This window comes from Balaenoptera musculus, chromosome 1 (genome assembly GCF_009873245.2).
Source record: "Balaenoptera musculus isolate JJ_BM4_2016_0621 chromosome 1, mBalMus1.pri.v3, whole genome shotgun sequence".
Classification (NCBI taxonomy): domain Eukaryota; kingdom Metazoa; phylum Chordata; class Mammalia; order Artiodactyla; family Balaenopteridae; genus Balaenoptera; species Balaenoptera musculus.
Genome location: NC_045785.1, coordinates 180,970,000 through 180,991,885, shown reverse-complemented (window position 1 = coordinate 180,991,885; position 21,886 = coordinate 180,970,000). Strand labels below are relative to the sequence as shown.

Genomic DNA, 21,886 nt, shown 5'->3' with positions numbered 1-21,886 from the left:
CCCTCAGTATTAGTCTTACATTTAAAAAAAAAAACAGTTCCTGCAAACCTCTGGAAGAAATTACCTTAAAAATCCTGAACAACTATATAACAGTTTGAGATGATTCTAAGTACTACGTTATTAACTACATTCAAGGAAGACATATGTTCATATAATCACTTTAAGAATTTTATATATATTCCTATATGTCAGGCTTTAATTTCTAATAATATTGTCAGGCAATCACTTGCTCAAAAAAATTTTGTGTTTAAATTGAGGGAATTAGCTTTCCATTTATTACTTTATAGAAATAACTCCAAAATCAGTAGATATTACATTAATAAAAATAAACAGGAGTATGTAAAAGAGACATTTCATGGTTTACGGTACCCCGAGAAAATTGTTTAGTTTGCATTACTTTACATGTTTGTAAAAACATGTACTTTGTTGTTGTTTTTAAATTGTTTTATAGGACAAGTTAAAAATAAAGGTCTGAATATGTAGGAGCCTTTACAAAAATCAGAGAAGAAATAACTGTGTAATGCAGATGTTTAAGGGACATTTAAAAAGCAACACAAACATTTAAGGGAGGAAAAGCATATAAAATAAAAATAAAATGAATTCTCTCCAACATTTCTAAAGGATTATGAAATCATAAGCCACGTGGAAATTAATGAATGAAGCAGAGAAAATGCAAATATATTCTGATCTATATATGTCTAAAGAAATATCAAAGCATATAGGTTGGTACCAAAAATATTAAAAGAAGAGAGTGTTAACAGTCACTGTTGTCAGGGCGATAACCCACTTAAGCATCCAGTTCAGTTGCGTACAGGTGATGAAAACAGGGCTCTCTGTGCATCGTGGCGTAAGGTCACGGACACGACTCTCGATAGAGTAACAAAGACCCTGCTCTTGGTACTGCTTCTCTTCCACCCCATCCTAATCCCTCTGAGACCAGTTACGGTATATCAATCTCCCAGACACACCCAGTTTCCATCTACACAAGGACACATTTTAGCACCCCAAAGTGGGTCTAACACATTAACGCGCACTATGTTTCGAAGCTTTAGATGTTTATACAAAATGAGGAGGCAGATCCAATGCATATGCCAAAGCATCACTAGTGACTGACTTGGGGGGGAGGGAAGGGAAAGGAAAGCCCTCCTACACAGATACGTTACAAGGTAATGTTATGGCTCCGTTCCACAGAAAATCATTCAGTGTCTTCTGAAAACTGTGAAACGTCTTTAGAAAGTTACATGGTTTCACGGGATCCCACAGGATGCGTAAAATATAGGGCACCACTTTGGATTCGTCTTCAAGGAGCGAGTCCCCAGTGTCACTTCAGAAGCATACGTGAACAAAGGGCCTACTTAAATATATTTTTTAAACAAAAATGAAACATTTAAAGCTTAAAGATCTAATGTTATATGGCAACTTTAAGTAAGGTGGTCAATTGATATTATAAATGATGAGAGTTTCAAACTTACTAAAACCATTTATAGGAAGGAAAATCAAATGTTATTAATAGTGTTTGAGATAACACTCAATGTTAAGTTAATTTTAATAAATAATGGCACAGTTATAGATTATATTTAATATTATTAGATATCTCATTCTACATTTTAAAGTAAAATACTCTCATCTCACTTAGCATTGGATTACATAACTATAAGAACTAGAGAAATATCTGTGAAAACAGATATACTTCCAAATATTATTTGTGCCATATAATATAATGTCCCTCATTTTAATATTCTTGGGACAGTGTATTAGGAATAGTCTTCTAGCACCAATTTAAATAACAATGGTTAATTTCCGGTAAGAACTCCAGGAAATTTATATAGTTGTATTAAAATTCGTGAAGGTAGCAACTATAAAATAGAACTATTTAGACTGGTCAAATGAATAAAAAGTTTAACTTCAAAATATGCAAAAATAATCTGTACCTGGCACTTGCATTTTTTTTTCTTATTTATATAAAGTAGCTCTTTTATGAGCTAAAACAAAGGTCATGTTTTTTGTTACTGACTCAACTTTCTTAAAAAACTTCTTTAAGCATATTCTGAATTTAAATATAAACAGAAATTACCTGTAAATGTGAGGCTAAAAAGCCAGTTATAATTTTTAAGGCTTCCACTTAGTACTTTCCTCTCCTTTCCTTAAGGGTAAACATTTGGGAAATGAAGCATTAATAAAATTACAACAAACCATAACATTTTTTGTTTAGCATGTCATGGATCGACACTTCTGATACCTTATTTGAAATACATGTAGTAGTTTTCACATATTCTAATACGTAAAAATCATTCTTAACCCTTCCGTGCAAGTTCCTTATTCTTTCCCTTCAGTGTGGCGTGGCCCACAAGCTGCGGCCAGGCCAGGCAGAGGAGTGCTCTGAGGGAGCTGCGACCCGGCCTCTCTGCCCAAGACACGGTGCCCCCGGGAAGGGGCACCCAGGTGACATGGTGCGTGAGGGTGGGGACAGAAAAGAGAGCACTGAAGAGCCCACGAGCCTGGGGTAGAACTCACTCACATAAAACCTGAGACTCTCCTTCAGGCTGCTTCCTTTGCTCTTGCAGCACAAGCAGTGGATGTCGTGAGGGGTGCCCTGGAGTCTAGTATTCGCTCTGTTACTTCTGGGTCTCTGTCTGCTCACGTGTAAAATGGGAATAATGCTGCAGACCTTCCTTCCTTAACAAGAAACTTCTTACGTGGGTGAAAGAAAATGGTGATTTCAGAAGCTGAAAAAATTTAGGTATTCCAATTTTATTTAAAGCCATGTAAATATATACTCTACAACAGTTACTCTACAATAACCTATAAATACCTGAAATCAGTTTAGTTCAACTAAAAATTCACCATTATTATTTTGTTATTCATATATAATCAAGCATAGAAAGGATCAAGCTTTTTAATCCTTATATTTTAAATACTCCGGAAAAATCAATACTTACCTAGTCTCAAGAATAATGAAAATGCCACGATGAGGTATCACCTCATACTGGTCAGAATGGCATCATCAAAAAGTCCACAGATAACAAATGCTGGAGAGGGTGTGGAGAAAAGGGAACCCTCCTACACTGTTGGTGGGAATGTACATTGGTGCAGCCACTATGGAGAACAGTATGGAGGTTCCTTAAAAAACCAAAAATAGAACTACCATATGATCCAGCAATCCCACTCCTGGGCATATATCCGGAAGAGACAAAAAAGTCTAATTCAAAAAGCTACATGCACCCCAATGTTCATAGCAGCACTATTTACAACAGCCAAGACATGGAAGCAACCTAAGTGTCCATCGACAGATGAATAGATAAAGAAGATGTGGTACATATATACAATGGAATATTACTCAGCCATAAAAAAGAATGAAATAATCCCATTTGTGCTAACATGGATGGACCTGGAGATTATCATACTAAGTGAAGTAAGTCAGACAGAGAAAGACAAATATTATACGTCACTTCTATGTGGAATCTAAAAAATAATACAAATGAATCTATATACAAAACAGAAGTGGAATCACAGACAGAGAAAACAAACGTACGGTCACCAAAAGGGAGAGGGAGGAAGGGGAAGGAGGGATAAACTAGGAGTTTGGGATTAACAGATACAAACTATTATACATAAAATAGGTAAAAAACAAGGACCCATTGTATAGCACAGGGAACTATATTCAATATCTTGTAATAACCTACAATGGAAAATAATGTGAAAAATATATATGTATATAACTGAATCACTTTGCTGTACACCTGAAACACAATGTTGTAAATCAAGTACACTTCAATTAAAAAAAAAAGAATAATGAAAATGATGCTGGAAATTCTTATGCATTTGAGTGAAGTGGTGGGGAAGACTTTGCCAGTGTGCACCACTGAACTATTCCTGGGAAAAACCCTCCCTCCTGCCTTCCATTTCTCTAACTTAAAAAACATAAAAAAGGAGGAGGGGGAACTGTGGCATTGTCTAAGAAAGGAAGAAATCATAATGGAAGTAATAAAGTAAAAAAAAAAAAAAATTGTTATTTAATAACATTAAAGAAAAAAGATTATCATTTTGGAGGTGAATGTTTATGAGATTTCATCCATTCTCCATTAGTTCTTTGGATGTGACCTTTTAGATTGATATTTTATAGGATAATTGCATATTCGAGAAGTAGCTCCATTAACTAACTGAGTTTTAATAGTAACTGATATTTTTCTATCTGTGGGCTGGAGGTATAAAGCCACAAAACAAACAGAAATTTAATGTACAACAAGAGAGGCATTAAATAATGTGAAAACTGATTAATGGTTTAATAATTTTCATTCCAATCCTATATTTTGGTTTCTTCAACTATAAAAGAAGTGGTAAGACCTACTAAATTATCAAGTTTTCAAAAATATTAATTACAAGGTAAGCACAAGTACTGTGTCCTAAAATAGTCTTTGTCACTTATAATAAATGTAAAATTACTACTAAAGAGATAAGCATTTGCCGTAATAGTTCAGATCCACAAGCACTGCTAATCATAACACTGTCCACTTTGTTAGAAAGCTTCAACCACCTCACCAATGTTATACAGGCATTTAAGTTTCTTTTTCACTCCAAGTACGGTTTTCAAATCTTCAGTTTATCTCTCCCTACTCTGTTTTCTCAGCCCGAAGACACTCTGCTTCTCTCTACTCGTTTCCATTTTTCACTTTCAGCTGCAAACTCTTTACTCAACTTTTCAGAACTTCCTTCCAATCTGCTGAGGCAAAATTCTCTTCAACCTTTCCTGTGTCTTCTCTATGTATGCTAGGATTTTTTAATTAAAAAAAAAATTAACGACACAAATCTGTATTTCACATTGTGTTAGTGCTCAGATTTTCAGATATCTGTCAAAAAGAACTAACTCAGTAGAGAACCACACTTTACACTTTCTATATAAATGCTTTTCAATAAACTATCCACTATTTTTCAAAATTTAGATTCTCCTGAGATAAAGCAGTGAACGACAGTGAAAATGCACGATGCTGATGATTACTCCAGTGTGTCCCAAAGAAATTAAATATAGAAACTGAAGGGAAAAAAATCTATTTGCCTTATTTCCTAGTAATGGACATTGGACATTCCAGATATGATGTTGCTTGCTTATAAGAATGAAAAAAATCATATAGCAGGTAACATCAATAAAAGGAAACATCATACCTCTGACCTGTCTTTTGAGTAATTTTCTTCCTCACTGCATAGAGAGTTCTGTAAGAACATTCACTCATTCAATTGACATTAACTGGTTCATTCATTCTTTTCATTTATTCCTTTAATCTCACTCTCTCATTCGCTCAATTGATTGATCAATCAGTCAGCCACTGAACCTTTTTTAGTGTGCCAGGCCCTGGAGACACACAGATAAAAAGCAGTTACAGGAGCCAGACAGTCTGGAGTGGGGAGTCACATGTGCAGAGAAGACGTGGTACATATACACAATGGAATACGACTCAGCCAGAACAAAGAAAGAAATTCTGCCATTTGCAACAAGATGGGTGGACTTGGAGGGTATTATGCTAAGTGAAGTAAGTCAGACAGAGAAAGACAAACACTGTACATCATCACTTATAGGTAGAATCTAAAAAAGAAAACAAACGTGGCTATAACAAAAAAGAAACAAACTCACAGATACAGAGAACAAGCGAGTGGTTTACCAGTGGGGAAGGGGGAGGGACAAAAGGGGACTAAGAGGCACAAACTACTATGCATAAAGTAAGTAAGCTACAAGGATATATTGCACAGCACAGGGAATATAGCCAATATTTTATAATACTTATACATGGAGTATAACCTTTAAAAATTGTGGATCACTATGTTGTACACCTGAAACTTATATAATACCGTAAATCAACTCTACCTCAATGAAGAAAGAAACAATTATAATGCAGTGTGGCTGCCAAGGGAGGAGGGTTTGAGGGGTGGAGAAAGGGGAGCAGGATAACTTTATGCAGGAGATGACGGCCATGGTTTGTTCTCGAGACAATGAGTTTGCCCGATAAAGAACAGGGCAAGGAGCATTTCAACACAAGGAAACAGCACCCACAGAAAGATGGAAACTCATGGGCCTTCTAGTAGAACCTGCATGGGCAGAGTTCAGGAAAGAAGAGAGTACACCGCGATCAGAACGCCCGAAGGGCTCAGCCCAGACCAGACTACGAGGGGCCGTGGGGACTACAACTCCTTGGACATAGCAAATGTCCCATAAATGTCTGCTTCACTGATGTTAATTTCTTAATCACCAACAATACTAAGTTTAATTAAAACTAAGAGGTATCTCAGGGAAAATATCTACCTGTTTTTTTTTTTTTGACCCAATATTTTTATTGTTAAGTACAGTAATTCCCTATTGCTACATGGATAAGATCACTACTAGAAAAGGAAAGAATACTGAACACCAAAAGTCATAAAAAAAGATACTTTAGTCAGCTACAAATATATATACGTTCCTAATATCATTCATGTGCAGCTGAGATAATTCAGTTTGGAATCCTAAACTGTACATAATAACAACAGCATAATTCAAAAGGAAATATCTCTGACATACAGGTTTATTTTTCCAAAGGATACTATTTCTCAGCTTTGGTTTTTAATGCTTAAGTGTATCTATGTCTTAGATCATAAGAAATTTAAAAATCCCAAGCTCTTAAACTCTGAGCTGTTCTAAATGGAATGACTGTATCTGGAAATAAACCTTGTAGAGCTCCTCAGGATTCTGATCAATCGAGGCTGGTTGGCAGGCAGGCCTTTTATTCTCATGAAATGCTCCCTGTGTGTCCTCTTTGGGCAGGAGCCTTAAAAATTTAGCAGTAGCTAAATCAACTTGGTAAGCTTTCAAATAGATATTTGGTGGGAAATTAATTTGCTTAAAATGTTTAGTTTTCCAACAGATATAGAGTCTGTTAGCATTTGAGCTATAAAATTGACACCTAATGGATTGGGCTTTTAACTAAAAGTTCACTGTTGAAAAACTTTATACTTCACTTTTCATTGTTTCCTAAATTTTGCCATACTAAAAAAGCTAAATGGCAATTTGGACTTTTAAAAGATCTAAAAAGCCTACTATATAAAGGAATAATAAGATGCCGTTAATGTATGGCAGCATGAAGTCTGTTCATGTTTTTTGCTACCATAAATTCTGTATAATTATTTTCCAAACAACTTGAGTTCCTACTTAAGGAGAGAAAATATTTATTAGCACATCTGCATTTCAAAGCTCTTATTCTGAGAACTTTTCTACATAACTGAACAGATTAAAGTAAGATCATTAGTCTGTATTTTTTACATCTCATTTCTTCAGTAAGAATTAGTTTCCCTGTTTACCTACGCATTACAGCTTTCAGTTTTATCATCGTGCAACAGCAAATTTTACCAATCGGAGAGACCGTACTATCTTTTTTGGAAAGTACATCATATAACATGTTTTGCTTTATATCTCTCTTCAAAACTGGTAACTATATAGAGTGAAGTAAAAAAGTGTAATCTATTTTCCTTTCCCAACCATAAGACCTTCTTCTATCTGGGCCAGACTTTGATATTTGCCCCTTGGCTGAGAATCCGCAAATCCAACTTCACACTTAGCTGCAGTGAAGTAGCCCTGCAGGCAGGCCGACTTCAACGAACCACTAGTGGTATCATCATTAAAATCCTGCTGAAGGTCACCATGGCAACCGCCTGCTGAGGCTTCACTGCTGCACTCGGCATCTCCTAATCAGCTACCATGTGAAATGCAAATTCAGACAGTCTGAAAATTAGTCAAGAAGAATAGGGGATGAGGATGCAGATATGTGAAATATTCATGCGCTTCGTGGAAAAAAGAAGACAGCATGAATGACACAACAAAGGACGGCCCCTGACATTCTTGCTATCATTTTGCATGACTATTCACACCCTACTGTATTTCCAGGCCGAGAGTTCTGAAGTTGGCTTTGTGAAGTGCCGTATTTATATTCTATACCCAAAATAGTAATTAAAAATGGCTAACATAATAGCATTAACATCAAATAAAGATAATACTTCTAAATTACCACCACTGCCTTGTAAGAGTTTGTTCTAATTACCTGAATACCAATGCTGTGAAACAAAAAAACCAAGCGTCATTGATTATCAGTATCAAAACTATTAGGGGAAAAAAAAAAAGGTACTTTCAACATCCTAGGACCACAAATGCCTTACATATGGTAAAAATTCTTTAGAGATATTTATTATTCAAGTTACATGGACTCACTCTTCCTTATATAAAATTGGAACCGACTGCATTCATTTCACATAGAAAGAGTGACAAGACCACCTAAAAGGTGAACATTATAATTGTTTCATATTTTTCCTTTGCCCCTTTCCATTTTCCTTGGGCAAAACCTCTGCTGCTCACGAGCAGGTGAGATGTCCTAAAACAGTGGTTTCTCTGGGTGGGTCCCCAGTGAGCTTTCCAAAAAGAGTTATGTGAACACACTTAGTTAACCTGAGACACTGCTATTCTGCATATCTCCTCCTTAAATATAGGTAAAATCATGATGCATTAGGCAAAAATGGGAGATGTTTTGTTCAATGAAAAACTGGATGTTGGGTGGAGCCCAAACAACTCATTTCAGTGGGTTCCCAAAGCAAGCAAGGATCCAGCTCAGATCTGAACAAGGTAAAGTCTTCTAAGATTTTCAGTTCTACCCAATGTACTCTTTACCACATCTACAGTGATAACCACAAGCGTTTCCTACAGGAATCTGACTGCAGCAGTGAGGTGGGGATGGGGCAGGTCTTGTCAAAGTAAAAGGAGGGAGGGTAAAGCTGAGAGAATAAGGCTGAGAAGCATGCAGCTGAGAGATGTTTGCCTCCAATCCGGGAAAACATGGGCTGGAGGGAGGAAGTGGTGCCAGAAGAGAAAGTTACAACTGTGTGCTGCTCTGAGACCACGGGCATGAGGAGGAACCCTGTTAAGAGGGGCCACTGGACATGCTGGTCGCCCAGAGCCTGGCTTCGGCATTAATTCTGCCCTCTGCCGTGCTCAGGAGGCTGTAGTCAGCCACTGTTCCCATCCCACGTAGGAAGTGGCCAATGTCACACCACATGCTGTGCTGTGTTCCCCTCCACGTGATGAACTAACTGTGCTCAACTCTCTAACGGCCAAGCCTCCGAGAGAAGGAAGACGGAATGAAGGTGCTCTTTCTGCCATTTGTACTTGTCATTTGTATCAATGGATAAAAGAAGATTCTGTAATAAAATGCAAACGTCAGCAAAATGAACAACATGAACGCATGACTGAAAAAGGACTTACCTCCTCTGAATAGTGATCTGAAGGAAGAGGTGGGTAGTCACACTGCTCTATCTTCTTACACAGCGAGTACAAGTTCATTTTGTCGCCATAGAAAGGACTCTGTAACGCAGCCATCTGTAAAATGCTCCCAATGAAACTGATATAGTTACATGGTAACTTTACGGGAGATTTCATCTAGTACATTACACTGGGGGGGATAATTACAAATACTTTAAATAAAGTTCTCTAGGCATTTTGTGTTTCATGAATACCCTTTTCAGAGAATTATTAAGTCCTAAAAAGTCTTACTTCAATTTTTGGTTATTATTTTCAACATTTAAACTTCCCTAAAAGGGAGAAATGGTTAGCATATAATTATTTATACACATACACACATATGCAGTATAAAACAGTATTAGAAGAATAACAAAATAACTTAAGACTCTGTAAATACAGTGCTGTAGGAACAACTAGTATATCTCATGACTAGACAGACATCAATGGTATGTATCAACCATGTAATGGTCACAATACAACAAAAATGAAACTGAAGTTAAAACTGAATTATAATCTAGCCATGGCTTGGGGAACAGAACACACAGCATTTTATTTCACACGGCAGTTTCTGTAGGAAAAGGTTATTTTGAGATAAAAAATGTCTTCTCAGTCTGAATGTTATAACTGATCCTCAACTAGTTCACAATGAATTAGAACTGCTTTTCTTTTTTGATGATGTCTCGAAAACACGAAATGTGCTCAAAAGCCCTAGGAGTCATGGCCGCTACTTCAAGGCATCCAAATGAGATTTTTATGCAGAAAAAAAAAAAAAAAAACGACTCAAAGAATGAATGCCTTTAAAAAAGACATTATTGAATTTAACTTTATTTTAAGACCAGGTTCTAACTTGACCTGATTTCAGGTGTGAGCAAGGACTGCGGTTAGCAGGGTTACAAACTAAAAATTCAATTGAAAATGTTCGCCTCCTGAATCTTTGAACTGCGGGCGCGAGACTACAACACAGAGTACGACGCTGCCCCCAAGTCAGTCACCCTTTTCTACATGTGCTAATAAGTTTGATTTTGGAAGGACAATGTGTACATTCCCCAGACAGGCCGGGCGTGCGTGCAACACGCTGGGCCGAGCAGTGCTCCTCGGCGGGGCGGGCGTCGGCGGCGGGGACGCATGAGCTGCGAAGGGCTCTCATCTGTCTGGGCCGCTGCGGGCAGAGCTTAACTCCTTCCCGGCCTGGACCGCGGGGCTTGGGGGGAAGCAGAGCGCAGAGCCGCCCGGCAGCCCTTTCCTAGACCTCCTGCAAAACCACCTTAGGAACAGGTGTTCCCCACGAAGAGAAGAAACCCCCAAACAAGGTGCATGTCCCTTAACATATAAATTTCCACTCCATTTGAGAGGAAATTTCTAGAAGAGGGGCTACAATAATAATTACATGTTTTGTTGAAATGCGAGGACACTTTATGATAAAACACAATCTTTAAAATGCCCCCCTTGAAAAATAGACTGTGTGTATAAACTATTGTCTCTCCGTGTTTGCAAAAACCCTAAGTAAACGTCCGTATATTCATTATCAAGTGCCAGGAGTTCATTACAGTACTTTTGTCTCAGTACTGCAGTGTTAAAAAAAAAAAAAATCTGAATGTCCCCTAAGGAGTTAAACAGGAATAGTATATTTTCATGCATCTCCTGCTTTGACAGATGAAAAATGTCAACTGTCCTGTTTTTATTTTCAAGCTTTTGCACTATTCATCTGGTTCATTAGTGCATCTCGATGCTGCCCCTGACAGCTGCTCGCCCTCTCCTCCCAGCAGCTGAATGTTTCAGGCTAATTTGATCCTCCACACTGAGACGATCGCGAGAATGATTGACTTGCTCCCTGACCTCCAGGGTCCGACTTCCCTGATTAGTATTCTGGGGGTGTTGGAGGGACGAAAGCCCACTGTCTGTCTTTGGGGCTGGTGGCAGCTCTCTTTTTTTTCTGAACTGTAAGCCACCAACCTACAACCCTGGAAGGATGCAATTGCTGCACTGAACAATAAAGGAAATGTGTAAAACCTACTTTTCCATGTAAAGGTCCGTGTAGCAAAAGCACAGCATCTTGATTTTAATTAGTAAAGTCTACTTTGTTGCATATCAATTAAAACTGTACTGCTAGTTTTTTTTTTTTTTTTTTTGGTTTCAGGAATATTTGAAAGTCTAATTTTCTGAGTTTAAAATACGTTTTCAAAAAAGGCTTCCCACTCCTTCGTTGTGAATGATAAATTCTTAGTGGGATACAATATAAAATATCGATGTGATGCTATGGCCAATTTTTTAAAGCTAAACTACTGGGCATTTTTATTGACATTCTATTAAAACATAACCAGAAGGAGATAACAGCATCAAGGTAAATTAAATCCTTAGAAAAATTCTAGTTCTTCCCAATCACCTGCATGGAGCAATTGAGAAAATGTGCTGAGCTGAAAACTAATGTTACCATGTTAAATACTGTAACTCAAAACCATCCACGACACATAACACGCATGAATGGAGGAGTGTCCAAAGAAACAATTTTTATTTTGGTGTTCAAGTATACATAAAAATGGGACACTGCCTCTCAAAGGCAAATCCAGAATGTGAAGAATTATTTCAGTTTTGACATGGGAGTCTGCTGGTCCTATAAGAATTAGCAAACTTCCCAAAAAATGCTTATTACCTCAACTGAACTTTTTCTTTTTCATTGCTAAATTTAATCTCTTTAGTGGAAACCAATTTGCTGTTTACTTTTAGGTGTATAAAGGGAAAACGGTGCTTTGATAATATTATTAGACTATGGCCTGAAGGAATCTAAGGTCACCTAAACAGGTATAAAATATTTTAAAATGTACGAAGTGCCTTTTAAACTTTACAATAACTTAATATAATCAAATCAGTGCAACACTGTTCCAACCTATTGGCAGAATATAATATAGTAAGCATAAATCTCTTTTAATCTCATGTGAATACATACAAACATGTACTTTGTTCTATCACTAATTCATAACTTTTCTTAATAAAAATTACCCTAAGGATGTTCTTTAAGAACATTTTTAAAATCTCTTTTTAAGTGGTCATTAGTTTATTTAGTAGGAAGAACAAAATAAACAATCTCAGGTTCCTTAATTTAAGGAAATTTGAACCTGCAATCTGTAAAATAATAATTAAAGATTATGATACACATTTTAAAAAACCTTCTGCTGCTCTACTTCCAAGTAAAGGTGGAACAATTAAAATAGATGATCTCATCATATATTTCATTTAAGTCAGGAAGACAAGAGACATAAAGAGTAAGAAATACACTGGTTTCTATCTACCCAGTTCAGATTTCCTTTGTATACCTTAAAATATGAAAATGATTCAATGTATTATTTTCCTTCATTTTATTTTATTAAAAGAGTTACCGAGATGTAGGCTAATTTTTAGTTAACAGCTTTGACTGAAAGCCTACATTCCTAGGAAAATTACCATTCAATTAAAGAAGTAAATTACAGAAGTCCCTAGCTTGAGTGTTCTCTGATAACACTACTATACAACATGAATATAAAATGTGCTCATAGCATGCTTTCTTCTATTCACCCAAACTGTCGCACTGCAATACTTGCTAGAGGATCTATCTACATGATTCCACCTTCCTTTGATAAATTATCACCAGTAGAACAGGTGAGAGAGTATTTCACTGAGCTTTACCAATACAAACCGTTACTCATGGAAACTAAGAGATAACCTAGAAGAATTATCTGTTTACAAACTATCCTTAAAGCTAAATTAATCTACATAAAAGTGAAAAAAAAATGTGACAAAGCTATTTACTAAGCTTTCATATTTTACATCCATTCTATTATATCTATCTTGTTATGCATGGGCAACAGTTTTTTTTTTTAATAGATGTTCAAATGTATATTTTTATAAATAAGATTATACAGCAACATTATATTAACATTAAAAACATTTAAGAAATAAAACTCCCATCAAAAGGAAACAATTTAAAGTTATATTAGAGGAAGTAAATGTGTAGAAATGTATAGTTACTAAATTTCATTATAAAAACAGTTACTAAGTCAATGAATTAACTTCCTCGTAATTAAAAAGCTAATTCTTAAACACCACCCAGAAAAAAATAACTATATACTATTAGGATAGGGGAAATATATTCCAGTAAGTAAAATCACTTCAATATATGGAATTTATCACCATTACCTACCTCATACAGTAGACAGCCAAGGGACCAGATGTCAGATTTGAAGTTGTACCCATTTTCATGTATTCTCTCTGGAGACATGTAATAAGGTGTACCCACTGCAGAAAGAAACCAAATAAAACAAGAGAAGGATAAAAATGAAGATGCCGCTGTGCTAAGAAATTACATCCAAAATTCCAGATTTAAAATGTCATCAAAATAATTCATTAGGATCAGAAAATTGTTCTCGGGAATACTCAAAACTTTTAAATTTCCTCTTTCCTCCCTGATCCTTGAACAGCATGTTTACAACTATCCCACATTAAAAAGGGTGTGGTGGGTTACACTTTATTTCCTTTTGATCAATTCAGGGAGAATCTAGGGAGCATAACTAAAGAAAGAGAAAGGAATTCTAACATGAAAATCTACTCAGTGACTCACATTGGTTTTATTTCTTGATACTTCTAAACATGGCTTGTATATCCCAAATAATTAAACATGCTGATATAATAATTTTAAAATAATTAGCAATACCTAACAACTGAGTACGTATAAATAAATCATACTTACTAACTTTTACAGAAACATCCCTTAGAACATTGTTGTGACTCTTAAAATTACAAATGATATAATCGTTAACCTTCAGTACCTTACTTTCTCCCACTTTAGAAAGAATAAAACAGACTTTTGTACATCAAAGGGTTATATAATAACATATGTGAAAGGTCACTGACATCTCTGAAAAAATGTCTGAGACTATTTATTACTACTGAGAACTTTACAGAGACAAGATACTCTGGATAATTTTGGGGTTCGCTTGTTTTGATGTGTGAGTACACTTTTCGGTTTTTTATGACCATTTTAGAAAATGTGAACATGATATAATGAATGCTAATATAATACATTTAATTTAAAATTTATTAAATATCTTAAAATAAGTAAGACATATACATTATATTTTGAAGGGTAAAAAACATCGAAGTGACTTTGGAAGTGAGTATCTTAAGTCTCAAACTTAGGTGGCTATTATTTCACCATTATTTGCCTAAGGCTTTTTGCCAAACAGAAAATCAAAGTTTGAGAACAATATTTAGAAATTTTACTTGCTTGAGGCAACAGCTACCAAAACTATGCTGCTGCTCACAGAGAAAAGCACATTCTCCTTCTTCTACTAATTTTTAAGTACTCCCTAGGAGTTTACAGTAAATCTAATGAGAGTGTAACTCAGAATGCTGAACAGCGGCGTTTAGTCAGAGGCAACGAGAGGCGGCACATCAACAGTCAAAGCATCATGCTCAAAGACATCACCCTCTTCTTCCAAAAGAATGAAGTTATAACCTAACGGTTGTGTGTGGAAACTATGCTGGGCTAAAAGCTGAAAACATCATGAACCATCTATTCACAAGAAATCCTATCTGTACTGGAATCCATTTTTCCTAGTAATGGATGGTCCTAGTCAGAATGGATGAAAGGGAGGTATTTACAGAAGTGAAGAAGTGAAAAAAAGAGTATGCAAACAGGAGGATAAAAGAAATTTAAAGTATGAAGTATTCGGACATGATATTAGAGGCAAACTTTAAGAAATAAATGATTTAATTGCAGCATTTCCTTTGAAGACAAACAAGTAAGTTTGCCAATTTCTCTCAGGGTGAGAAAAGCCAAGAAACTTTTAGAAATGGCTAGGTTTAAAGAATCTGTACTATTATCGAGTCAGATAAACACAAGCTCTGCAGCTTTGGGCGCTGTGGCCCCTTCCACTTGTAGTTCTCACAAGCGACACCAACCGTGGGCATACTGAACGCTCTCCGTTCAAGGGGGGAGCGGTACAGCTGGAATAATAAATGGCTCTGTACAGGCTCCCGGTTGCAGGACGTGAAGCCAGTGACTGGCAGTGAGGGATGTGCAGAGAGAGGCTTCACGGAATCCACAGGGGGCGACTGAAAACACTGAGGCTTGAAGGTTCAGAGTTTACCAAAAGCAAAGGTAATTTTAACCAGTAGCTCTGGGAAACCTGCTTATACGTTAGGGGTTTGATGTGAGTGTGAAAGATTGATGAGAGGGAAAAAGAAGAACAAATGCTTGCATTTTATAGAGATTAGCCCCGGCATCACACCTTAACTGCCACACAGACCCAACGCACGGCCAGCCCGAGAGCCAAGGAGGCAGAGAAGCGGGGTGATTAGGAATCCCACTAAACTAAACCTAAAACCTGAAAAACTGCAAGGTACAGAAGAGCCTCTTAGGGAGCTGCTGGAGGTTATTACCAACAGTTACACACAGAGTTAACGCTGCGGCTTTAAACCCAGACGAGGGTTCTCCTTCATATTACCAGCAACCAGCATCTTTATACTAAATACCCATGTTTTGGTATTTCAATTATGTGTATCTTGCGTATATAATAAAATGGAAATCTGAGTATGCTACTCACCTCTCTGACCGACACATCATGTCCAAAAGCGTCATTAAGTGGGAAGGGAGAAAGTCTGCCTCCTGCACTACGGTTACTGATGGGTCAGACTCATCACTAAGCGCTGAGCCCGGGTGCGAGAGGGAGGCCCCCCTGCCTCCCCGACCTGCCCCCGCAGGGCGCCCCCATCCTGCACGCCGACACTGAGCACAGGCTGGGCCCCTGCCCATGAAGGGTCCATCCTCGCCCGTCTCTAGCGGGCACAGAGCCGCAAAGTTTAAGTGCCCAGGAAAATGTGAAATGCGTGTAAATGCAGTGAGACGTTCTCCACATTTCAAACTTAATGAATACATGATTATTTCCTAAAAACCTTTTTTTCTAAAATTCATGACAGCTGTGTGTATTAGTGCTGTTGCCTCAAGAATGTGGTGACTTCCTAACACCTGTACAAGACAAGGGGGAGGTGCAGAGTGACACGATTAGACACGTAAACGACCGCGCAAAGTACTGTGCGCTGAGGCGCCTCAGACGACAGGACGCATGATTCCACTAATCCTTCCAGAATGCGTGGCTGGAGGTAAACGGGAAGATGTTTCACTACAGCAGATACTTATGTCATTTTAACCTCCTGACATGAGTAAAAGTGAGTAAGAAATGGATGATAACATTATAAAACACAGGAAGTCTGATACTAGAGGAAATTTGTTAACAACTGAAAATGCTATCTGACCCTTCTTTAAAATATAATAAGACAGTCATTCACATATTAAAAAAAAAAATTCATTACGTTAATTGACTTATTCTAGCTATATGAGAAAAGTTTTACATGGGAAGTACTCTATTAACGATAAATACATCCTAAGATGTATCCTTAACAAAATGAAGACTGATTTTCACAAGTTCTACAATATGTTTAAGAAAGCCAAAAAATTCTGTTAACATGCTATTATAGAATAAACTAATAACTTTCATTTCATCAGAGTAAGTTACATACAGCATTTTTTCAATAGTTTATAAACATTTAGCAATTTCTGCAAAGACCTGAATGAGAAAAAATAATAGAACCACTGAAGCACCTTTTTATATGGTTAGATTTGGGTTGCTATTTTTTTGTTTTGTTTTGTTTTGTTTTTTAAGTAAGGGAGGAAAGGAAAAATCATTCAAAGGTCAGGAAATCTGTATCACATGTTACCTTTGCCACCAACTAACTAGGACCACTTAACTTCTCTTTATAGTACTTTCCTCATCTGTAAGGTGCAGTGATGAAGAAGATGAGATCGTTTCTGAGATCCCTTTGCTCTCAAATTCTCCAGCACTCATAAAAACCCTGCAAACACCCATACAGAAAGTGAAGTGGAAAATAGTAATATATTCCTGTTTTAAACTATTACCTAGGACAGTTGACTGAAATGTTTTATGTCAGAGGGTACAAACAAGCAAATTCAGTTTAGAAATGTTGCTTCTTTCTCTCAGAACAAACTGCAGAGAAGAAAGCTTTGAACATTCCTTGTTGGGGGAACTGAAATGACACAATTCATCTTAAACCTCAATTTGATTTAAACACACACACACACACACACACACACACGAACACATACAACTTCAGGAAATAGGAATTAATTTTCATTTTTTCCTTCATACTCTTAAGCCAGCCCAGAAATTACGTTGGCAGACTTCATGGAGAGAGGCCAAATTCACTTAATTGTAAGGACTATTATCTGAGGTCAGTACAGAATGGCCGAGTGGTAGATCAATATTTCTTCTACAAAAGACATTTATTAAATAAATTCTTCATCTTTCAAGTGTAACCGATAACATTTAAAAACCCAGAAAATTTTCTAGTTACTGTTTCTCTGCTCCAGGCACTGTGTTAAAAGGATCACATGTGTTATCTCGCTGAGCTTTTAACACTGTTTATCAGGGCCCACACTGTTCTAGGTGCAGGGGAGACAGAAGTAAACAGGCTGAGGCCTTGTCTTCATGGGGCTCACTGGCTAGTGAAATGGGGGCTATTATGAGGTAGTTTGTAAATTAATTTATTTTATTTTATTTATTTTAGTTTTGGCTGCATTGGGTCTCCGTTGCTGCGCGCGGGCTTTAGTTGCGGCGAGCGGGGCCTACTCTTGGTTGCAGTGCCTGAGTTTCTCATTGTTGTGGCTTCTCTTGTTGCGGAGCACAGGCTCTAGGTGCCCGGGCTTCAGTAGCTGTGGCTCGTGGGCTCAGTAGTTGTGGCTCGTGGGCTCTAGAGCACAGGCTCAGTAGTTGTGGCACACGGGCTTAGCTGCTCTGCGGCATGTGGGATCTTCCCGGACCAGGGCTCGAACCTGTGACCCCTGCATTGGCAGGTGGATTCTTAACCACTGCACCACCAGGGAAGCCCCCAAGAGGTAGTTTAATGAGATGTTACTACTATTATCTTGCTGTAGAGAGGACGCATAAGGAAGTCAGGTAATTTGCCAAAGATCACAAAGCTAGTAAGGTATGGATGTAGAATTCAAGCCAGGTCGTTCTGTCCCTTGCATTTAAACAGTTATTTCATTAAAATTGAGGACTGTGAAATAAGACTGGGAAAAAAAAATCTCTATCTTTCCAAATTAAGCAGCAGAGAACTCTTCTACAAAAGTCTCAGCATGTACACACCAAAGGCCAGGAGTGAGGGTCAGGGTTCAGTGCTTCTCTGCAGCTACTCTGTTTCAAACAGATATTGTTATGGTAGCTGAGAGGTTAAACAGGCACAGTTTACAATTAGATAATAGCTTCTTCCCAGCCTGATTATTTAAGTCAAGAAAGGACTGCAAGTTAAAAATAAATCAGTGAAAGTAGTCTTTAATACTGACCAAGCATATGCTGCCTTTAAGGCTCCAAACCACGCTGAACTATGATGGGGTACACGCCAAGGAAAGACCCACAGAGAGGTGCTAGGGAAGGTGTGGGAAGGACAAGCACGTGACCGCAGGTGGCACTTGGCACCAAAAATGAAACTGCTTTAATGCCTGGTTCAAGAACACTAATTTTCCAAGTTGTAATCAGAGGATATATCACACTTGGAAATAGTGTGGGGAGCATGAATTGTACACTCAAGAGACCCCAGTGTGAAAATTCTGATGCTGGTGGAACGACGGCCATGCGTTTACTCAGCTGGCAACATTACAAAATCAGAGAACCATTGTCTCATTTTGAAAGGGAAAGAGGAGTTCAAGCAACCCTGTAACGCAAACAACAACGACAACAACAACACAATTTCCCCCCAAGAGGTTTCAAGTATTTGTCCAGCACAAGGACCAGTATCAGAGCACCCTAGCCAGCTCTTTGTAAAAATCTACTCCATCCTCAGGAGGTACAACAAGTATATATAATAACTCAATCACACACGTACATGCAAAAAGAAAACTATCTTTGCTCTTCCGGGAGACGTTAAGAAAGCAAGTAAAATGCCACATTAGAACATGATTAAGCTGTTTTTTGTTTTTTTTTTTCTCCTTTTCACTAGAGCAAGCCGTCAGACAGGAAACACTTCATTGTAAATAATAAATGCAACTTTGATGCAAACAGGTTTGCTTGAATAGCAGATAACTACCCTTAATTACTTACATATACCTTTGGAGTACATAATGTGCTTATATTTTATGGCAGTGTAATTTTTCTAATTAAGTTTTGTTAAAATTACTTTCTATCTCCTCCTATATTTCTGTCCATGAGGAAGTAAGGCACTCAAAAGTAAGACTGGTACAAAGGAGAGACGACCGTTGAGGATTAAATAAGCTTTTGTAAATAATTAAAAAAAAAAAAAAAGAACTGTTAATAAACTAATAGTAATGATAGAAAAGGACTTGCTTTCAAAACTTACATGAATGCAAGTGTGGTATTTTCTCCCTTGAAAAGTAAACACATATCACTGATGAAAGTCTATAATTAAAAATGGGAAATTTTAACGTTAAGACATCTGTCTAAAAAAGCAAGTGCTTAACTTCAGTACCATGAACTTCCGTTAAAACCTCTGACCTTTAAAGCACGCCACCTTACCGGGCTTTAGAGGAGGACACCAAAGCCTCTCCAGCCGTCAGGGCGACCAATCCGGGGAGGCGGGCAGCACTTTGGCCCCTGGTGCTACGCCGTGAACGTCACGTCACACGGCAAAGGGACCTGAAGCTAGGGAGACTACCCTGGCCTGTCCGTGACATTTGCAAGGGCAGGGGTAGGGGAGATTCCAAGTGTGAGAGGGTCTCCACCAGCCACTGCGGGACTTGAAGATGGAGGAAGGAGGGAGAAGCCAATGAGGGCAGCTTCAGAAGGTGAGACGCAGCCTCAGGAGGACACAGGAAGGAAAAAGGGGCCTGGGTCCGGCAACACCGAAGACCTGGATTCTGCCAACAACCCGGATAAGTCTCCCCTCGAAGCTCCAGAAAAAAGTGCAATTCTGCAGACGCCCTGATGTTAGCCGGGTGAGAGCCATGTTGGAATTCTGACCTACAGAACTGCAAAAATAATAAATCTCTGTTGTTTTAAGCCACTGCATTTGTGGGAATTTGTTAGGGCAGCAATAGGAAAGCAATGCAAAGGCACTGACGATTCACGCGTCACGCGGGCCAATTCCACGTGCCGAGCCAGCCACAGGCCAAGAACCCCACAGGAAACGCTTGTGGTCTAAAGCATCCTCGACCTCTACGAGTTCACGGGACAGTCTGGGGATGGGATGAGGTACATTCTTTGGGGGTTTTTGGGGGGGGGGGGGAGAAGCCAATACATTTACCATAAGAAGAATAAAATGATGATCTTTTATCATTTAAAAGAGCTCTGGTTGTTCACTAACTGGTAAGGACCCTAAACCAGGTAATCACAACCACCTGAAAGATTTGAATTAGAGATGCAGAAGAGAAAGCAGTTCATGTGCTACATGGCACTCAGTCCACAGCTGGTGTTTGAAGTTTGGTAAGTAATCATTTTTATTATAAATGTTTTAAGTTGGCCAAAATAAGGTCCCTATCACAAGTACGTCCAGGAGGGAAAATTACAGATTTATTGATCAAGAGAAAACTCACCAGGGATCAATACTCTAGCGCACCTCATGAATCATTCTGGATTTAAAAATAATCTCTCTGCTCAGAATCTCCTAATTCAGAATGAGGGACACTCCCTAAGGCTATCCATGGCTCCCTCTTCCTTCCCCCCAGCCACACAATCCCATCAAGAGAGCTAATTACCCTTCAGGTGCAATAGCTACAAATACGTCACAGAAATAAACAAGGAGAGAAGGAGTACAAACCACATAAACAAATGAATGAGGTGTTTTTCCTTCATCTCATGGACAATGAAGGGGGACAATGCTCACCTTCACTGTTTCCGGTTCTCCTCTTCCTGAACACCTGGGAGAATTATTCATCCACTCCTTTAAGATGGAAGCGGCCATGAGACTTGTTGTAGCCAATAAAATACGAATGGGAATTAATGTGTTACACTCAAGCAGAAAGATTTAACTAAGAGCCAGTAAGTGAGTCTCCATGAGCTCTTCGTCTCATGAAGATCACACAAGACTGAAGCCCCCTGAAATGCCAAGTGACCACCTGGAGGGAGGGCGGCCACCGGGACCCACACGGGGCCCACAGCTGATTCCCAGTGACCAGAGAAATAATACGCTTCAGCGCTAAGCAACTAAACGCTGTCACTGTTTCTTCCTGCGGCATAATCTAACCTATACTTACTGATATATTTAGTTAAATCCATCCTTTGATGTGTAGCCTGTCTCTAATTCATTTGATCAGTATGCGCTGAGCATCTATTATGTGCAATGCCCTCTCCTACACATCTGAGATACATCAGAGAACCAAAAGCATGAAGATCCCGGTCCTCATGAAGCTTCCATATGGCTGAGGCAGAAAGACAAAGTACTAAGCATAATAAGTAAGTAACACAGCATATTCGAAGATACGAAGTCCTAAGAAAAACAGAAAAATGAAAACAGGATAAGGATCAGGAATTCTAGGGATGGTGTGGGAGTGGGGTCAGGTTCAGTATTAAATAGAGTGCG

General features: G+C 38.2%; 1 protein-coding gene across 9 annotated transcripts in view; it reads right to left on the bottom strand.

Annotated features, from left to right (window-relative positions):
• Positions 1-21,886, bottom strand: part of NEK7 (NIMA related kinase 7) — a 150,087-nt gene that overhangs the window by 18,269 nt on the left and 109,932 nt on the right. For all 9 annotated transcript variants that reach the window (XM_036848519.1, XM_036848529.1, XM_036848564.1 and 6 more), the window contains 2 exons: positions 13,479-13,573; positions 9,269-9,382 (listed from right to left, as the gene is read on the bottom strand). In XM_036848519.1, coding sequence (XP_036704414.1) covers positions 9,269-9,382; positions 13,479-13,573 — 209 coding nt within the window. The remainder of the gene's footprint in view (positions 1-9,268; positions 9,383-13,478; positions 13,574-21,886) is intronic.